General features: G+C 38.1%; 1 protein-coding gene across 1 annotated transcript in view; it reads left to right on the forward strand.

Annotated features, from left to right (window-relative positions):
* The window catches only part of RFX4 (regulatory factor X, 4 (influences HLA class II expression)), a 78503-nt gene that overhangs the window by 35360 nt on the left and 25910 nt on the right, over positions 1-17233 (forward strand). The window contains exons 8-13 of the mRNA XM_009881986.1: positions 31-194; positions 2570-2670; positions 4458-4516; positions 6081-6225; positions 9487-9581; positions 11070-11187. Coding sequence (XP_009880288.1) covers positions 31-194; positions 2570-2670; positions 4458-4516; positions 6081-6225; positions 9487-9581; positions 11070-11187 — 682 coding nt within the window. The remainder of the gene's footprint in view (positions 1-30; positions 195-2569; positions 2671-4457; positions 4517-6080; positions 6226-9486; positions 9582-11069; positions 11188-17233) is intronic.

Raw genomic sequence — 17233 nt, forward strand, 5'->3', positions numbered from 1 at the left:
AAACATTCCTGCTGCTTCTTGTGATTGCAGGTTCAAAGTTTTCTTCTGCACTTTTGGCAAGGGATGCCTCCTCATATGTTGCCCGTATTGGGTTCTTCAACTGTAGTGAATATAGTGGGAGTTTGTGATTCAATTTTGTACAAAGCAATTTCTGGAGTTTTGATGCCAACGGTACTACAAGCATTACCTGACAGGTCAGTATAGCTAGCAGCACTGACCACTTTTAGCTCATCTGTCTTTGTTATACATCTTTTCTTCAAGAATGACACCAGATCTCAGAAGCAACTTGCTGCGACCTGTTTCTGGAGTTTAAATCACAGTGTCAATTCAAAGGAGCTGAAGAGCTGACAAGTTCCTGAAGAAATGTTCGGGTTTTAACAAGACCTGCATTACGAAAAACTTACTATTTTTTGTGTGATACGGGATACTACCGCCTTCTTGGTTTATTAACATCAAGCTGATAGTCATGTCTGAACTATCAGGTTATGTCCAAAATCTGCAGGCTGCAGAGTGCCACACTGTCTTCTGGAAATTTCAGGTGCTTTTCTGCTAGTCTGGGATAACAGCATAACAGTACTCTGAATTATAGTAACAAGAGGAGCTAGCCTGGCTGCTCCGTTTGTAAATACTTACATGCATATTCAGACACCGCAGCCTAAGCATTTGTCTCTGTATACACTCTTGGAACCCAATTATTACTCTGCTTGTCAGGAGTATCAAACATGAAGATCATACTTGTGAAGTCTTGTACAAGATGGTTTAATTTAAATACTGTCCTATGAAGAACAGATGCATGCTGATTTTAGAATCAATTTATTAATGTTAACAAGTATTTGCCTCCTTTTTTTCAAAGCTAAATTCACTTTTCCATTCCATGCAGTAGATCTCAACTGTTCTGTTCCTACTTGGCAATCATCTGGGTCCAAGAAGTCTTGTTTATATATGTAAACCAGGACAGAGATCAGCAGTTCACAGCAAAAAGTGTAATCACCGAGTGCAGTCAACCTGTTTTGCCCTTTGATTTTCCTAATATGAGCATCAGGACACTCTCTTTTTCTAAGTATATGTGTACACATTTAGTATTATTTGACTGATGCTTTCCTGAGGTTGAGTAATTTGTTAAGAATATTGCTATAGAACTTTATTATTGGTGCTGTATATTTGGCCCTCAAGATTTTAAAGAGGCTCTAATTACTGCAAATATTTTCAAGATGATGTTCTGCTCTCCCATGCACACTCTATGACTGCTAAAGTACAAGCAAAGTATTTTTTCCACAAGAAACCTGTTATAAGCATGGGTTTTCCTTGATAAGACACGTACATTTTTACAGGCTTTGCCCCTCACCCCTCCAAATCTATTTCATTGGAAGGATTAAACAGAACAGCAGTCCTTTTCTCAAGCTGCTTAGTTCTTTCATAGCAAATAAGGAGAGACTTGAGTGTGAATATAGACTTTTGTAATGCATATAAAGGGCCAGATTGTGGCTATTAAGCCATAGCCTGCACTGGAGGGGGTGAAGAAGGGTCTCACTGCAATGGAAGCTCCTGAAGGAAATCTCGCTGACTCAGCCAGAATCTTCTGAGGGACTTCCTGGGAACAAATGTTGGCTGTCCAGAAAGGCCACGTTTTAGTGGGTGCAGCAGTTGTCATCGATCCCCTGTCCTGTTCGGAGTCTGTGTGGAGCAGAGCAGGCCTATGGCCATGTTTATTTTGCCAGATTTGTTCTCAGTGCAGTTTGTTAGGAGTATAGGCAGAAAAAGCTGCCTGGCTGAAAGTTCCTTGCATCTTTCCTCTCTTTCTCGTTTGTGTATCTTGAGTATTGCTGCAGGCAGTGCAGCTCAGTCTGGCAGAGCCAACTGTTAGGGTCCCCTGCACGACACCCTGCAACTTTTCCTGGAAACTGTCATTTTATACTGAGCAATTCCAAGAAGGGCAGAATGAGCTGCCTACCAAGTTTAGCAGGAAATGGTGGAGCCATCGGGAAAGTGTAGTAAAGGAGAAGAGAGAAATCTCGCTTGTCTAGGAAAGTTCCTGTCCTGTGCAGAGCTAAACAGGCAGGTCCTGCTCTGCCCCCACTTTCCCCACCTGTGTGGGCTTGGCCTGGAGATTCCTCCCCACCATCATCACCCATTCACTGGCTTCAGCCTGCAGCTTAGTTCGTTGTTGCTTCCCTTGCACATCCCTGTGTACATCTCTACAAATGTGGGCACAGCTGAGCTGAAATCCAAAGTTTGATCTATCATCTCCTTTAAACAGTTGTGATTTTATGTCTTCGTGTTTGTACAGCATGGGAATGACTTTATTTCAAGCTAAGAATACTGTTTGTAAGTGTCAAAGCAGTGCAGTACCCAGACTTTCATTCTTTGTGAGGTTTTGAACACGGTGATGTTTTCCTTTTCCTGCAAATGTTTTCAGAAGTTTTTCTACATGCCTACAAACCAAAATATGTCAGCAACTCTGCATAATAGTGAGTTGTAAATAGCTGACTCACAGTCTTTACATGTTCACAGATTTTGTAGTATAAACCACAGAGTAAACATGTTTTGATGTAGTGATTTGTCTTTTCAGTTTGACACAGGTGATCCGAAAATTTGCAAAACAACTGGATGAGTGGCTGAAAGTAGCTCTCCACGATTTACCAGAAAACCTACGAAATATCAAATTTGAATGTATGTATTGCCCAATCTCTCACCCATTAGCCTGGAATGTATACACTGTTTATTGATTACAAAATAGTTGGAAGTGAGACTAGTGTTCTTTTAGGAATTAAAAACTGTCAGCATTATAAATCTTGTATTCACTTACAATCTCCACTTGTTCATGAGAACCAATTTAATTTAGTGAAATGAGGCACTGTTCAAAATGAGAATAATTGCTTTTCCTTTCTTGTGGATTCTGATAAGAAATTAATTTTGTTGATAGTAAGCAAACATTAGGGATGATATTAGGCAAAGGAAATTATTAAACAAACCTTTAGGGTAGCACAATTTGAATACAGCTTGAGGCCCTTGCTCAAAAAAGTGCCAGAGTTAAAAATGAAGGAGATCAAATTACCCTGTCACCACAGGAAAGGGCACTAGTCCTTTTCAGACGTGCTTTGTAGATGCCTGCAGTGCACATCACCTATTGATAAAGCCTGCTTTATTTCACGGCTCTCAATTCTTTGCCTTTCATGAGCACTAAATTCCACACCACAAAGTTAAAGGAAAAAAAAAAACCTAATTTAGGAGAAGGATTAACTATTTTGATCAGCATGGAAAATTAGGTGTATATTTTACTGAGAACAGTCAGGATGTAAACTGGAACAACTCATTTTAGCTTTTTTGGTGTTGTTTACTAATTTACTTTTCAAGTTACACAAATTCAGAGCTGAGAATGTGCTTTATCACATCTTTACCAGTTAAAAAATATTGAGAATCTTCAATAGCAAAATCTTTTCCAATCTTATAGGGAAGAGAGAAAGAGATGCCAATGCTCTTTCTAGTCATTCTCAATCTGTACTCTTTAACTGTTTCTATATAAGTACAGAGGGAAAACCTACTCAGTGGCCACATCTAAGGCCTGTTTGGATAGATCTGCAAGCCTTTTGTGATTTTAGTATAAGGAAAAACTTGAATGCGTCCTACCTTTTACGTGAGCCTTTGTTGCTTCTGCAATTGTTTCTTCCTCATCAGAACTTGTGACAGTGTGCACAGCAAATGGAAATACTGACAGGATGAACTGCAAGCCTTGGTCAGGTTTGCAGTTCCTGGGTCACAGATTTCAGAAAAAAAAAAGATGCACAATACAACATTTTAAAATCCAAGTAATAGGGAATATCTTAATACAAGGTCCATATTGCTTCAAAAGACCTGAAACAGGAGCAGAGGACTGGCAAGTACCTCCAGGGCCATCTTACCCCATACCATGTTAGTATATCTCTTCCAGAAACTTTGATCAAATTCTACCTGAAACTGATTTTAGCTCCTACTAGTCCAGTCAGAAGACTACTCCAAAACTTGTTTGCATTAAGATGTAGCAACCTTTTCTAATTTCCACACAAAATGTAGCTATCATTATTTTATGCCCACTTGTTCTTGTACCAACATTTTTCTTTCTATTAAATAGTTCTTTCTGGTCTTCGGTTCCTTTGTGTATCAAGAGAAAATTTGCTATGCTGAACAAGCACAGCTCTGCCATTGTCCTCTACATTTCTCTTGTCATCTCATTATTCACAGCATCTATAAATCACTGCTTGTAGTACGCCTCTGTAAAACTGATTGAGCATCCAGATTTAAGGTTTGAGGTCAAGGTTTAAACTAAGTTAAAACTGGGCTATTTGAACGAACTTTATGTAGCCACAATTGTATATAGGAAACTGGATATATTTTTTGGTTCTTGTTTTAATTTAGTGTTTTCAGAAATAATTTTCTGTATTTAGCACAGTTGGTAAATATTTATCTCTTCTTTCCTGTAGTGTCCAGAAGATTCTCACAAATACTTCGGCGACAGACATCACTAAATCATCTCTGCCAAGTAAATATTTCAGTTGCCCAAGTTTGCTGAATGCCATTTTATCTGACTTTTCAAGTAATTTTATGAATTGGCAGGCTGAACTTTACTCAAAGAGGAAGAAATCATGTTAGCAGTTTGTGTCCAATATCTATTGTGACCACCTTTATAAAATCAAAAAGTAACCAGCAAAAAATGCCATTCTAGACAACTGGCAACCCCGGATCATTAAATTCAGCAGGGAACTTTTATGCAACAAAATTATTATTTTACTTGAAGAGGTGGTTCATTACCATGAAACAAATGAGAGGCATTCCTTTGATTTCAGAGTGGTTTGTATCAGGCCTATTGCAAAGCAAGAAAAATTTCTATATGCCTGACAAAAAAATTCCAAGTCTAATGGTATATTATAAATCAAATGCAAATTAGTAAAAAACAAAATAGTTGAACCACTGGGGTTTTAAATAGAAATATTCTTGCAACCATAGCAAGTGAATATAAAAACTACTCTGAAGTGTTTGTTTTTCACCAGTTAGTTTAGATCACAATTACCTATCAAAAATTCATGAGGCCAAATTATGTGTAGTATAAAAAGGGGGAGGATGCATTGAATTCATTAATGTTTCACCCATGTATTGGAGCAAATAGTTTGTTTTCCCTGTCGAACTGAAAGCTCCACTTTTGGAAGGTGTATCCAACACCCCAGGTTAACCCTGTGAGTGGTGAAGCCCACAGGAAGAAGCTTTGGGGGGAAAAAAAAAAACCACTCCTGCAAGGACTTCTTTGTAGATTTCTTCCTCCATTATTTTAGTGGTGGAAGTAAAGATGCCAGTGCTACCTTTCCCCAAACATGGTTAATCATCACTGAACTTTGGAGGTCGATAGGGATTCAGAGGAAATCAAGATACAGAGACGACAGCCTTCTGCATCAGACCTGAGATCAAAGAGTTTACTTACATGACTCTTCAAATGCATCATTTCCTTGGGGAAACTGATAAACCTTAGTGTGGGTTATCATCTCTGCTTAACTTACAGAGATCTGGTGTATGTTATATGACCATGACCTTGTGTCACCTCCTTTCCTTTCCTTTCAGTCCATCTTCCACATTATCAACAGCAGACCCCTTTCTCAACTAGCCAAGAGCAGATCTGCTGTGGAGGCAAATGAGCTTTAACTTTTTCATGTGGCTGAGGGAAGAATGAGAATCTTCATAGTTTGGGAGAGGGGAGGGTGCAAACCTGAGTGGGGTTTGTTCGATTTTGGCTTAATTTTTCTTGTTGCTTTTTGTTTTTAAACTGAAACAGAGATTGAGGAGTCTAGCAACATCACCACCAGATTAGGGGTGCTCATCAGGGTTTGTGGTGGGTGCAAGCGAAATACTTTCAGTTGATTAAAGTAGGCAAAATGACTCAGGAGTTCTCTGTGGTTAGAGGGGCCTGTAACATCCATAAGACATCAAGCTGGTGGGTGGGGGACCATGAGGAGAATCAACTTAGTGAGCCTAGCTAAGGAGGCGTAAAAGGGGATAAAGCCTATTTTTTAACCTAATAAACCATGAACTAATGAATAGATTGGATTGGATTACAGGCATCAAGAACAGTGATCCACAGTGCAGACATCACATTTCAAATGCTGGAGGACTGGAGGAATGTGGATCTGAATAGCATTACCAAACAAACCCTCTATACTATGGAGGACTCACGGGAGGAACACAGAAAGCTCATCATACAATGTAAGAGCAGAACCCTCAAATAAAGCCAGGTGAACTTGGTTTCCTGCTGGAAACAAAGCTCAGTGAAAGTAACACTGTTTTTGCAGCCATTGGTTTTCTTGGAGGCTTGAGATAAATATAGGGACATTTATCAAAATGTAAGGCAAAGCCTTACAGGTCTTAGGTTTTGAGGCATAAATCTGGGCACTCGTCCATCAACAAGCTTCTTTCTATAATCCAGAACAGCCAGTGGCACATAACTTGCACCCAAATTCAGGAGGATTTTTTTTCCATGAACTTGAGCAAACTAAATCTATGAGTTAACCATTGAATCTGATAACGGTAGAATTGCAGGAGAGTTGTCTTTTGAATGGCTTTGACACCAAAGTGACTGTGTTTTAGTCCCTTGTAAACTTTTATTTCTAAAAAGCTTAATTTTACAGTGTTTTCATAAATGAGATAATTTGATGGGGTAAGCTTTCACCCTGAACTTTTATGAGTAAGTAGAAGTCCCATATCGAGCAAGCTCTGCCTAGTATAGTGAAGGGCATGAACTGAAAAGTGACTTTGGAGATGTTGGCAAATTGGTTTCAGAGTCAAAGATCTTTTGCAAATATAAAATTTAATTTGCATTGTCCAGCAAGTGTGCGTAGTTGTAAGCTTAAGTGTAACCCTAAGCACACTGAATTTGTCCCTCTGAGGCACCAGAGGTGACCAGCTTTGTCTTTAGCATCATTCATAACCTCACTTCCCTGTGAACCTGCCTGTTGCATTGCCATCTCTCTCCTGAGGAGGACCTTTCATCTTTTATCCAGAACCAGCCTTAATGGGGAGCAATCCAGGCAACCACTTGTGGGACCCCTGCAAGGGTAGGTTTGCCAGTGGGGTAACTCTTTCAGTGACTGGCTGGGAAGAGGAGGGGTGACACCTTTGCATGTACACTGGGCCCTGCAAGATTGACTTTGGCACTTGTCCTACCATGTTAATACTTGAAGTCTTCTCCCCAGTTTAGGGACAGGCCTTGCATTCTCTGTTAGCTCTGTTTTCCAGCAAGAGGTGCTTGGTACTCTTTCCTCTCCTTCTTAACCCTTGATTCATTTCCTGACGTGGCACGCTTCCCTTTTGAGGAGACAGAAACTTGACATGGCAGCAGGGGAGGTAGCATATAGTAAGACTGCGGTCTGGAAGGTGGGTGCATCTGTCATTTGTTATGTTTTCAATATCTACCCAACATTCTCCCACTGACCAAAAAACAGTTCTCAAAGTTATAGCAGTAACAGTTTCGGCTGTCATTTGGATAATCCTTACTGTTTACGAAAGCTTTTCATATATGTGCTAACTATTTAAATACAAACTTAAGTGTAATCAAATCAAATGGAATTTTCCTGAATGCTTTGAACACGTGCTTTTTCCATATTTTAGGCCCATATAGTCCAGTAAGCAATTACCCAGAAACGGTAACCTAATAGGAATGTTCATCATGAGATGGGATTCCACTGAGATGTGCAGATATGTATAGAGGTTATTCTAGAACTTAAATTCCCCCACCCCCCTTTGCTGTTTATTCTACTTGGCCAAAGATCTTTTCAAAGATCACACTGTGTATAACTCATGTGACATGGAATTAAAGCCTGCTTTCACATTCTTGGTATTAATAATCAAGACAGTACAATTTCCAGCTACTGTAACTGGAAAGAAAAGAGAACGTTTATAAGCCTATAAGCAAGCTTAGAGAAAAACAGAGAAAAATTATTGCGTATAAGAGAAGCTCTTTCCTGCTCTGCTATGGTAGCTGTCTCTGACTTGGTTTCTTCTTTATTCCGTCTTTCTCAGATCCTGTTGAGGTATTTTTAAGTCACTAAAGGCTAAACAGTTACTTTTCTCAAATTGGTCATTGCACGTGGTTGCATTGCTCCAGCAGCAAAGCAGGCAACTGATTTGTTTTTCCACTCTTGCTCCCCTCTTTGTACAGCATATGAATTACTTCATCTGTTGTATCAGGCAGTTTTTGTCCAGCCAAATACTCAGGTAAGGAGACAAAATTTAGATTTCTCTGTGATCCTGTTCTGAATACAGAGGGGTTGCCCATTCAGTGAAACAAGGTAAGGGTAGCCCAGACATCATTGTTACCCTTCTTCCCCAGCTAATGTTTCTGACCATCCAGTCTTTGCAAGTGTAAGTTAAACAAAGTTAAAGTCAGGTGTGAAGCAAATACGTTCCTGCTCGTCTTGCTGACCCAACTTAGAGACCAGGGAGCTTGTCCTCTGCATTATTCTCAGATATCCTCTCTTGCTCACTTCTGTAGCTATCATCTCTAAGCTTTGCCACCTCCACCTCCCTCACTATCCTTCCTATGGCGGGAAATTCCTTCCTCTGTTATTTAGAATTAAGCATAAGTGGAAATCCATAGCACATTGAGATCATCCTGTAACACAGCAGGTAGAAAGTATCTTCTTGACTTACTGGGCCTTTTATTTTAGCTGAGTTGAAGAACAGTTTCTTACGGTGTCAAAGTGCATGATTCTTTGTCTTCCAGTCATTGATTCTCATAAATAAACTACAGACTTGCAGTTTTAAGAGCTGCAGTTGAATGACTTTATTGTTTTTACTTTCTGTATTAAAATATGAATATGTGTACTTGGGAGAGGTTAAAAGTATTCAGGTTGCTTTTGGAAACTCTTCTTGATAAATTCAGGATAGCAATTGTGCATTGGTAGCAATTTGTTTTGAAGAAGCAGAAGTTTATGGAAATTCTTTGTGTATGTCTCTGGCATTGCAAATAGGTGATTTGCAGCAGTTAAATCATGTTTTTGCAACTAAAGCATTATACAGATGAGAACCTTATCAACAATACTCATCCACTTGGTGCTGAGAAGATTCTTTATGCATTTTCAAATCAATTTCATGCATGACCTTTTTTCATCACCAGGGTCAAGGCCCAGCTTCTCACTCTTCATAGAGAACACCAAAAAGGTTTCACTTCCGGGCACACCAGACAGCTGAAACTTAAATAAAAATATTAATCTTAAACAATAGGTACTGATTTGCTCATCTTAAAATACCACTTCTAATGACCCTATCACTTTCGGTAGAAATTAAATAAGAGACCAAGCAAACTGATTGGGTCAGCACCAAGAAAGATATATTTGTTATAGCTAAGCAATCTGTTATAAAAAACACAGAAAACTTGCGATGTTGCTGGTGGCTTTTTGTGATTTGTTTCTCTTTTATTCAAAATGGAATCCAAGTACTGAGTTGGGCTATTTTTTCTGTGTGTGCCAGTATATCAGGAGTTTGATCACCTTCTGGAGGAGCAGTCCCCTATTGAGTCATACATCGAGTGGCTGGATTCCATGGTGGACAGATGTGTTGTAAAGGTTGGTAAGCAGGAGTAAGCACCTGAGTCAGCCCAGGTGCATTATGAGCTCTAGCAGGTCCTAGATTTTTAGCAAATATAGAAGAAAAAAAAAAAAAAAAAAGCCAGGCAATGGTAATAAACAGGAGTAAAGCAGCAGTGGGCAAAATCTCACCAGTTTTCATGCTCAGTAGAAGAACCGCTCACATCCAGGATTCGGCTTTATTCTGCTCCTGTCTATTCTATCCCAAAAGATGATATTCAAGAATGGAACACAGTTGAGGTTCCCAATCAAATCAATATTTTAGGGGTATGGAGAGACGAGTTCAGAGTCATTCTAACTACATAATGCAAATAAAAATTATAGTATAGTCTGTTTTTTTTAAGATTTTAATGAAAAGGCTATTTAGGCTAGCTAATTCATTTATATACATTCAAATGTAAGGATGAAAGTCTACGTTACCATTCCATCAAGGACACATTTATGTTGTCTTTTGAGCTGATTTGTGATACCAAGGACTTGTATTTTGTTTTAATTTAAGTGCATGCAGAAACCCACTAATAAATCTTTAAAAAATGTTTTCAAAAGTGATCAGCCATCGTCACAATTTTACGTAGAGTATGAAGCTATATGACTGACTATTTTAACATCTGTCACTAACTATACTTTGTGGTAGGATGTTCTGTCAGAATTTCAACCCTTCATTCCAGTTGTTAGAGCTAAGAAGTAAAAAAATAAATAAATAAAAAGTATGCTGCCTCTCTCTGTTGCAAAAGATCATATAGAAAACAACAGATACTTCCCCAGATTACTTGAAATGTATTGATTGTCTTGGGGAACTTTTAGTCAGCGGACTGCAATTTGAAATTCAGGCCATAACTGTTAATTTTCATTAAGAACTTGTCATGAGTTTTAATAGCTGATTGGATGAACTCAGTTCTTTAACTCATGTATGGTTGTAGTAAAAAAAATTTTAAAGAGTTGGTGCCTAAAGTGTTCTTTCTGGAAAGTAGTTTTGCTAGTAAAATGACTATGTGAACTTACAAAAATAAAAACACGAAGGAACAAAAAAAAAAATTAAATAGCAACCTTTAATTAAAATGTTAATATAAATTTTCAATGTAGATCAAGCATTCTTGATTATAAATTGCTTCCTTGACTAGGAAGCAAGAATGAACATGTAAATAATTAGGTTAAGATGAAGATTAGAGCAATTTTTTGGCAGTCCTTTCATCATTTATAAAGGAAATTCAGTCTTGGTGTTGAACAGTACTTTATGATTTCCTCTTTCTGAAGGTTGTATATAGTTAGAAGGCAGCTTTCTGTGTAGGTTCCTTGGTTGTTGTTTTGGTTTGGTTTTTTTTCATTTTTAATGTATATTTTAATGTGAAGATAATGCTAAGTTAGTTTTTCAGTATAGAAAAAGAAGACTGATATGTGCATCACTCAACTGTATCGGGCAGTAGAAATAAAAGTTTCTCCATGTCAGATATATTTGTTTTCTTGCAGGTAGCTGCCAAGAGACAAGGCTCTTTGAAGAAAGTAGCTCAGCAGTTCCTCTTGATGTGGTCCTGTTTTGGCACTCGAGTGATCCGGGACATGACTTTGCACAGTGCACCCAGCTTTGGTACTTTCATTTTGTTGTAATAATTGCATGCCACCGTCAAAAAAAATATGTATCTTGGCTTGTAGTGTACAGTTTAAGTGAAACCATAACCAGTTTTCACAAGTCCAGGGCTCTATTAAAAAAAGAATTGGGGCTACTGACATTTGGAAATAATGCTTAGACAGATGTCTGTCTTCAAGATCTAGCCAGGGGAGCTGAAAACATTACTACTTCCTTCTGTTTGTTGTTAGCCAGTAGCTTGAGTTATCAGTCACAGGTCAGCTGGAGGAGTTGATTGCAGGAACATTCCCTAATTCACTTCAGTGCAAAGTGAGCCTGGTTACCCAAACCACTCTGACCGCATGTTACGCTAAGGGAGATGACTTTGCACTGAAGCGGATGAAAAGCTCTCCAGTGAACTACTTTGCCAGCTCTGCTTTTAAAGGACATAGCATTTTAAACTAGTCTTTGTGAGATGAGTGTGTTTCTGTGTCCTGGACAGATTCTCTTCCATTCTATCAGAATTCAGTCAGAATGGAAAAATAGACTTTTACTTTTAAAAAGAAAAAGCATGTTGCTTTTCTACAGTTTCAAAAGGGGATTTGTCTTGAATTCTTGGATACAAACAGTTCAGATTAAAATCAGGAATGATTGAAAATGGACTGCTGTGTCATGAGTGTGAACATTCACAGTCACTTGGGACCAGATCTTGCATGAGGGATGGTTTTTATAAATGCAGATTTGTCAGAATATGTTAGCAGTGCCTTCATAAATTCATTATTAATTTTCTATATTGAACAGCTGCAAGGTTTTCTGCCAGCTGAGCTTTGATGTCCTTTATGCTTTTAGAACCATCTAATAGCATAAATTCCGATAACATCAGAGATAGGCAGGATATAACCTGTATTTATATTTTAATCTGAAACTACTTTCATTGGCTTCCCATTGTAAAGAGTTTTCCAAACAGGTATTACTGAGTAACCATTAGACATCAGGATAGTGAGCATCCCCAAGATGATCACAATTTCCATCTGCTAGCATGTGTTTTCAGCACCAGTATCCTCATCACATCTATTTTCCACCTCCTCTGGGACTCATTTTCTCCTTGAGTCACTGCAGCTTTTCTTTTGTTGTGGGCATAAAAGTAGCTGATACTGCTTAACAGTATACTTTCCCCCAGTGTTCAAAAATCCCTTTGCATGAGTGTAGAATAAATGCTGATTTTATTTTTCTAGCACTTTATGTTGCTACGCTTCTCTCTGCAGACATAATCCCAGTTTATGAAACACAGGGGTACCCAACAACATGCTGCATTAGTGCAATGTTGAGGTTACCCTGTTACAAGTCATTAAATGCTGACATTAAAGTACCCCTAAGGATACATTATTGCTACTGGGTTGCACATTACATTATTTTTATTCCTGTTCAGGATATGTTTGTAACCTAATCAAGCATTTTCTGTTTTGAAGCATCAGTCACCAAAACGTCTTTAATCAAACAGGGATTCCCCAAATAGTTATTAGACTATCAGTTGTCTGGAAGGTCTATCGAGTGATCCTCAGCTGTGATTTTCTTACTTATTAACAGAAACATTTATGAATGTGTCATGTAGCAAGAAAATGTGAAGATCGAGAATTATTCATTGGTTTGAGATTGGGACCTAATATAATAACGAGATCTACCAAAATAAATTACCCGTTCTCTCTGTTATAAATGTGAGTCTTGAATTTCTCATTTTTGAGAACTTAAACTGCTTAGCTAAATTTGTAGGTTTTTGTCTTTTTTTGGTCTTTTTAGTTCACTGAGAAGATCTGTGTATACAAAATGCATGATTCTCCTTCTTACATGGCCACACACATTTGAACATGAATTTGATATGTTTATATGTAACCATAGTCAGGAAAAGAATGTTCTGGTCATAGCCGATGTGTTTTTCACAGGTGTGTGGTGTTATATTTAGAACTGGATCAATAACTGCTTTTCAATTTGGTAACCAAAGCAAGAGTTTAAAAAAAAATAATCATCATGCTCAGTATAAGGCTGAGATAGTTTGGGATTTTAATAAATCCAGAAATCTTTCTCTATTTTTTAAAAAAGTAAAATCAAAGAGAATTATTTTGCATCTGCCATATTTTTCTGCTTAGACCACAGTTGCTTGCCTCAGCAGTCTTGAATCAGTGTTAATCACTGCCAGAGCGAGATTTCTAACCAAAAGGCTAGAGGATTTGTCCTGCGGGAGGGTTTTCTCATCTTTTCTGTTGCAAATGTTTCGCTTTGTACAAACCACGTAAGCATTTGTTGAGCTGCAGAGGTCTGCAGTGTGCTGGGTGGGTTCTCTCCTGGGAAGTGATGTGACAAGCGTTGGTTCAGTCCATCTTCTAACAGGGTGGAGTTTTCCGTGCTCAAGTGCAGCTTCAGTGAAGGCAGGAGGAGATCTGAGCCTTCAGGTTTTCAAAGGGGAGAATGGTACCAAAACCATATCCTCATCCTATCAGGCAGAAGCCTTGTCTATCTATACCTTGTTTCCCCCCAGAAGCCCCAAATGTTATTTAGCCATGAACACAATTTTGTTATAATTTGTATTAATGATGCTACTCTTTCACTGCAAGGCTATTTGACACATTGTTCATGAATTCGAGTTGAGCAAGTTCCAAAAGAATAACCCCTGAATGTAAATAGCTCAGAGCTAGGTGGCAAAAACTCTTCTGCACTTAATTTCACACAGTTCCTTCTAGGTTTTCAGAATAAAGTCTGCATTTAAGTGAGTTCTGTGGAGAGAAACAAAGACTGATTTACTATTCTAAACATTTACATCTATATAACTTTGTTCTTAACTTAAGTAAAAAGTTTTGCATTTTTACTGCATTGGAAACTTCCAGTGGACTGATTTTTTTAATGATTTTTTTCCACTTGAACGAATATACAGACTCAGGTGCTCACAGTGTAATTTTTTTTAAAAAGTAAAATAATGTGTTAAACGATGGGATCTTTACTATATACAGGACAGTATAGTTTTATCCTTGAAATAGATGATACAGAAATCTGATTGGAGGAAGTCAGAATACCTGGCACTGAACTGGCTAGCACAGAGACTTGATTCTGCAAAGCTTTTAGGCGTGGTGGCATGGGCAGGTTGAAACAATCCCTGGCAGAAAAAAAAGCTCCTCTCTCTCCAGGTCCCTCTCCCTTTTTCTCCCTCCCTCCTTCCCTCCCTCCTTCCTGTCTATGCATATCAAAGGCGCAGTTGGTGGCAGTGTTTGGGTAATGCATCCAGTGTACAAAGTAACTAATTAGTAATAGAAGCACCATGATTTTCTCCAGATCTGGAAATCTCACTGTTGTTTTGCTACTTGCACATAATTGCTGTATCTGTTAATAGCTGCTGATACTTACTGTACATTAGCTGGGTAATCATTGCCATGATTTCTGTTAACTCCTGAAAATTACAGCCCAATGCTATTTATTATTGTAACTACAGACTTTTGAATGACTTATCTCTTCCGAAAGAAGTGTATGGTTTGCTAGCCACAGTTGAATCTGTTTCAATACTTAAAGATAAACTTGAAAGAACTAAATAGTTTCATGTGAAAAACAGTGGCTTGCAAACACAGAATAAATTATTGTACATCATCCTGAATAGCTATTCACTATTTAGCTGAAATGTGTGCCCTGATATTGGTTTCACTCTATAGCTTACATTTCATTTGACTTGTTTAAAAATGTAAAAAATATTGCATTCATTCAGTACCAACAACTTGTTTGTCTAGTGTCTTTCACGCCAATTCTGGGCTCAAAAACTCTGTACAGAGTTTAAAAATACACAGTGGGAGAAATAATAGGAGAGGAAGAGAAATTCAAAAGAGACACAAAGGCACTGGAGTGTTTTTTAAATGCTGCATTCAGTATTGACAACACCAAGTCTTCAAAATAAAGCATTAGATCCCCCCAAAACAAAGACATTTTTAAAAAATAGAAAATCTCGGGGTTTTGTCATTTGCTTGCTAGCATTTTATTGCTAGTATTTGCAATTCCAAACACTTTTATGAAACTACAAGGAAGTTTCCTTAAAAAAAAAAAAAAAATTAAATTAAAGCTGAGCAAGAAGTTTGATGGGAAACACTAAATACCCTGAGCTTTACACCACCACATGAAGTTTGCCATTATTTGGGCCTGCTTTTCTTACCTTGGAAATACTTGCCAGTATTAATTGCACTAAAGTCAACAGAAAATTTCCGCTGAAAAACTGTAGTCAGAAGAAGAGCAAGTATTTTGTGGAGATTCTTGATAATCCAGATTTCCACTGGGGAAATCCTAGGTCAGTAAAAAGGTGACCAGCCAGATCTGCTATCTTTAGTGTATGGCTAAATTGAATAGGATTTTATTTAACAAGACTTTGAGCCCAAAAGATTTCTAAAACCAAATTATTTGCAGAAGTTAAGTGAAAATCTCCACTATTTACCCTTGCAAGGCTGGGGAAACTTGTTACCATTTGCATAGCTACATGAAACAAATGAAAAACTGAATGCTTCAAGTTCGCCAACAGCCAAACATTTCCTCCCCATAGCAAAGGTGTTGCAATCACGTATGTCCTTTTTCTGGGCTGCCTTGCCCAAGAACACAGAGGCTCGTGTTCACCTCCCAGTGTGTGTGCTCAGCTTGTATCAGTGACGACAGAAGCCATGCAGGCGTGGAGTGAGAGAATGAAACACAAAGACCATCCGGGTCACAAAGAAAAAGAATGTGCTCAGAGTCTCTTTGAAAGCTGAATTGCCAGCTAGAATTGTATAAGGGTATAGGGTCTTTCAAACCACCTCTTCTGCCCATAAACAGTATGTTTGAGTAGAGAAGTTGGAGTAGGGGTAGTTATGCTTTGTTGTGGTAAAAGCTAGTATGTTGAGATAAACCTAACTTTCCTGTGAAGAAACCAGTCGTTATGAAGTTTGATCGAATCTGAAACTTGGTGCATCTTTTTTCCCATTGAAGTATTTCTCCTCAAAATGAAGTAATGGAATTTCGAAAGGAACACATCTAGATGAGGCTTTTTTGGGGGTTTTTTTTGGTGGGTTTTTTTTTTTTTTTTGATCTGGCAGTAGTTGATCTCTGTTTCCCTGTCAGCTGGTGACCTTTCTCTGGTTTAAGCCAGCTGCTGGACTGGCTATTACTTAACCTGACTACACTTGCACTTGCCAGAGTTATTTAATGACTTATATGAACGTGTTTTAAATATTCCATGCAAGTCTAAATAAACACAGGAGACTTTAAAAAAATGGTGTGATCAAATGTTGTATAGAGCTATTATGGATCCTCTGTGTCATGGAGTCTTTTGTATAAACTGACCAACCTTCATCTTGATACTTATCAGTCTTCCACTGCAGATGAATGTTATTCCTTTCAGGAGGACACTACACAATATCTTAGCTCTGAAGCTTTGCTCCTCTAATTTTCCCCTGAAATGCATCTATGGTCTCTTCTTACACATCTATTTTTGTGGCTATGTGTGCTCTAGGGCAAACATTTCTTCACCATCCCTGACATGTATCCTTATTTATAAATTATGGGGAGCAACTCACTTCCTTTCTGCAAAATGAAGCCAGCTGTGCATTTTTAATCATTTAAAATCTATTGCCCATTCTCCACATCCTCCTGGTAATCTTCTCCATATTAGTTTCAGTCTGTACTGATTTTTTTTGAACATGTGTGACTGGAGTTATATGCAATATTCTAAGTGAGGTTTCACCAGTGCCTTGTGCAATAGTATTAATATTTCTATTTCTACAGAGGAAGTACATAAATCAGAGAATGATAAAAATCTCTAAGGGCAGAACTTCTTACAGTGTGCTATTCAATTTCATTTCTATTACTTTAGTCCATAGCATCACCCAGTCCTTCTTCCTAACAACATTAGCAAGTTCTCCATCTGTACTCAAACATTTCTTAAGGATTTGTGGCAGATAGCTATCAATATAATCTCCGTTTACTGTTAATTTGCAAAGTATTTTTTTGGCTCCATTCTCTGCATTTTCTTTTGCCCATACTCTTCCCTTAAGTCCTTTAGCCCTTAAATTTT

Source organism: Charadrius vociferus, unplaced genomic scaffold (assembly GCF_000708025.1).
Source record: "Charadrius vociferus isolate BGI_N301 unplaced genomic scaffold, ASM70802v2 scaffold883, whole genome shotgun sequence".
Taxonomy (NCBI): domain Eukaryota; kingdom Metazoa; phylum Chordata; class Aves; order Charadriiformes; family Charadriidae; genus Charadrius; species Charadrius vociferus.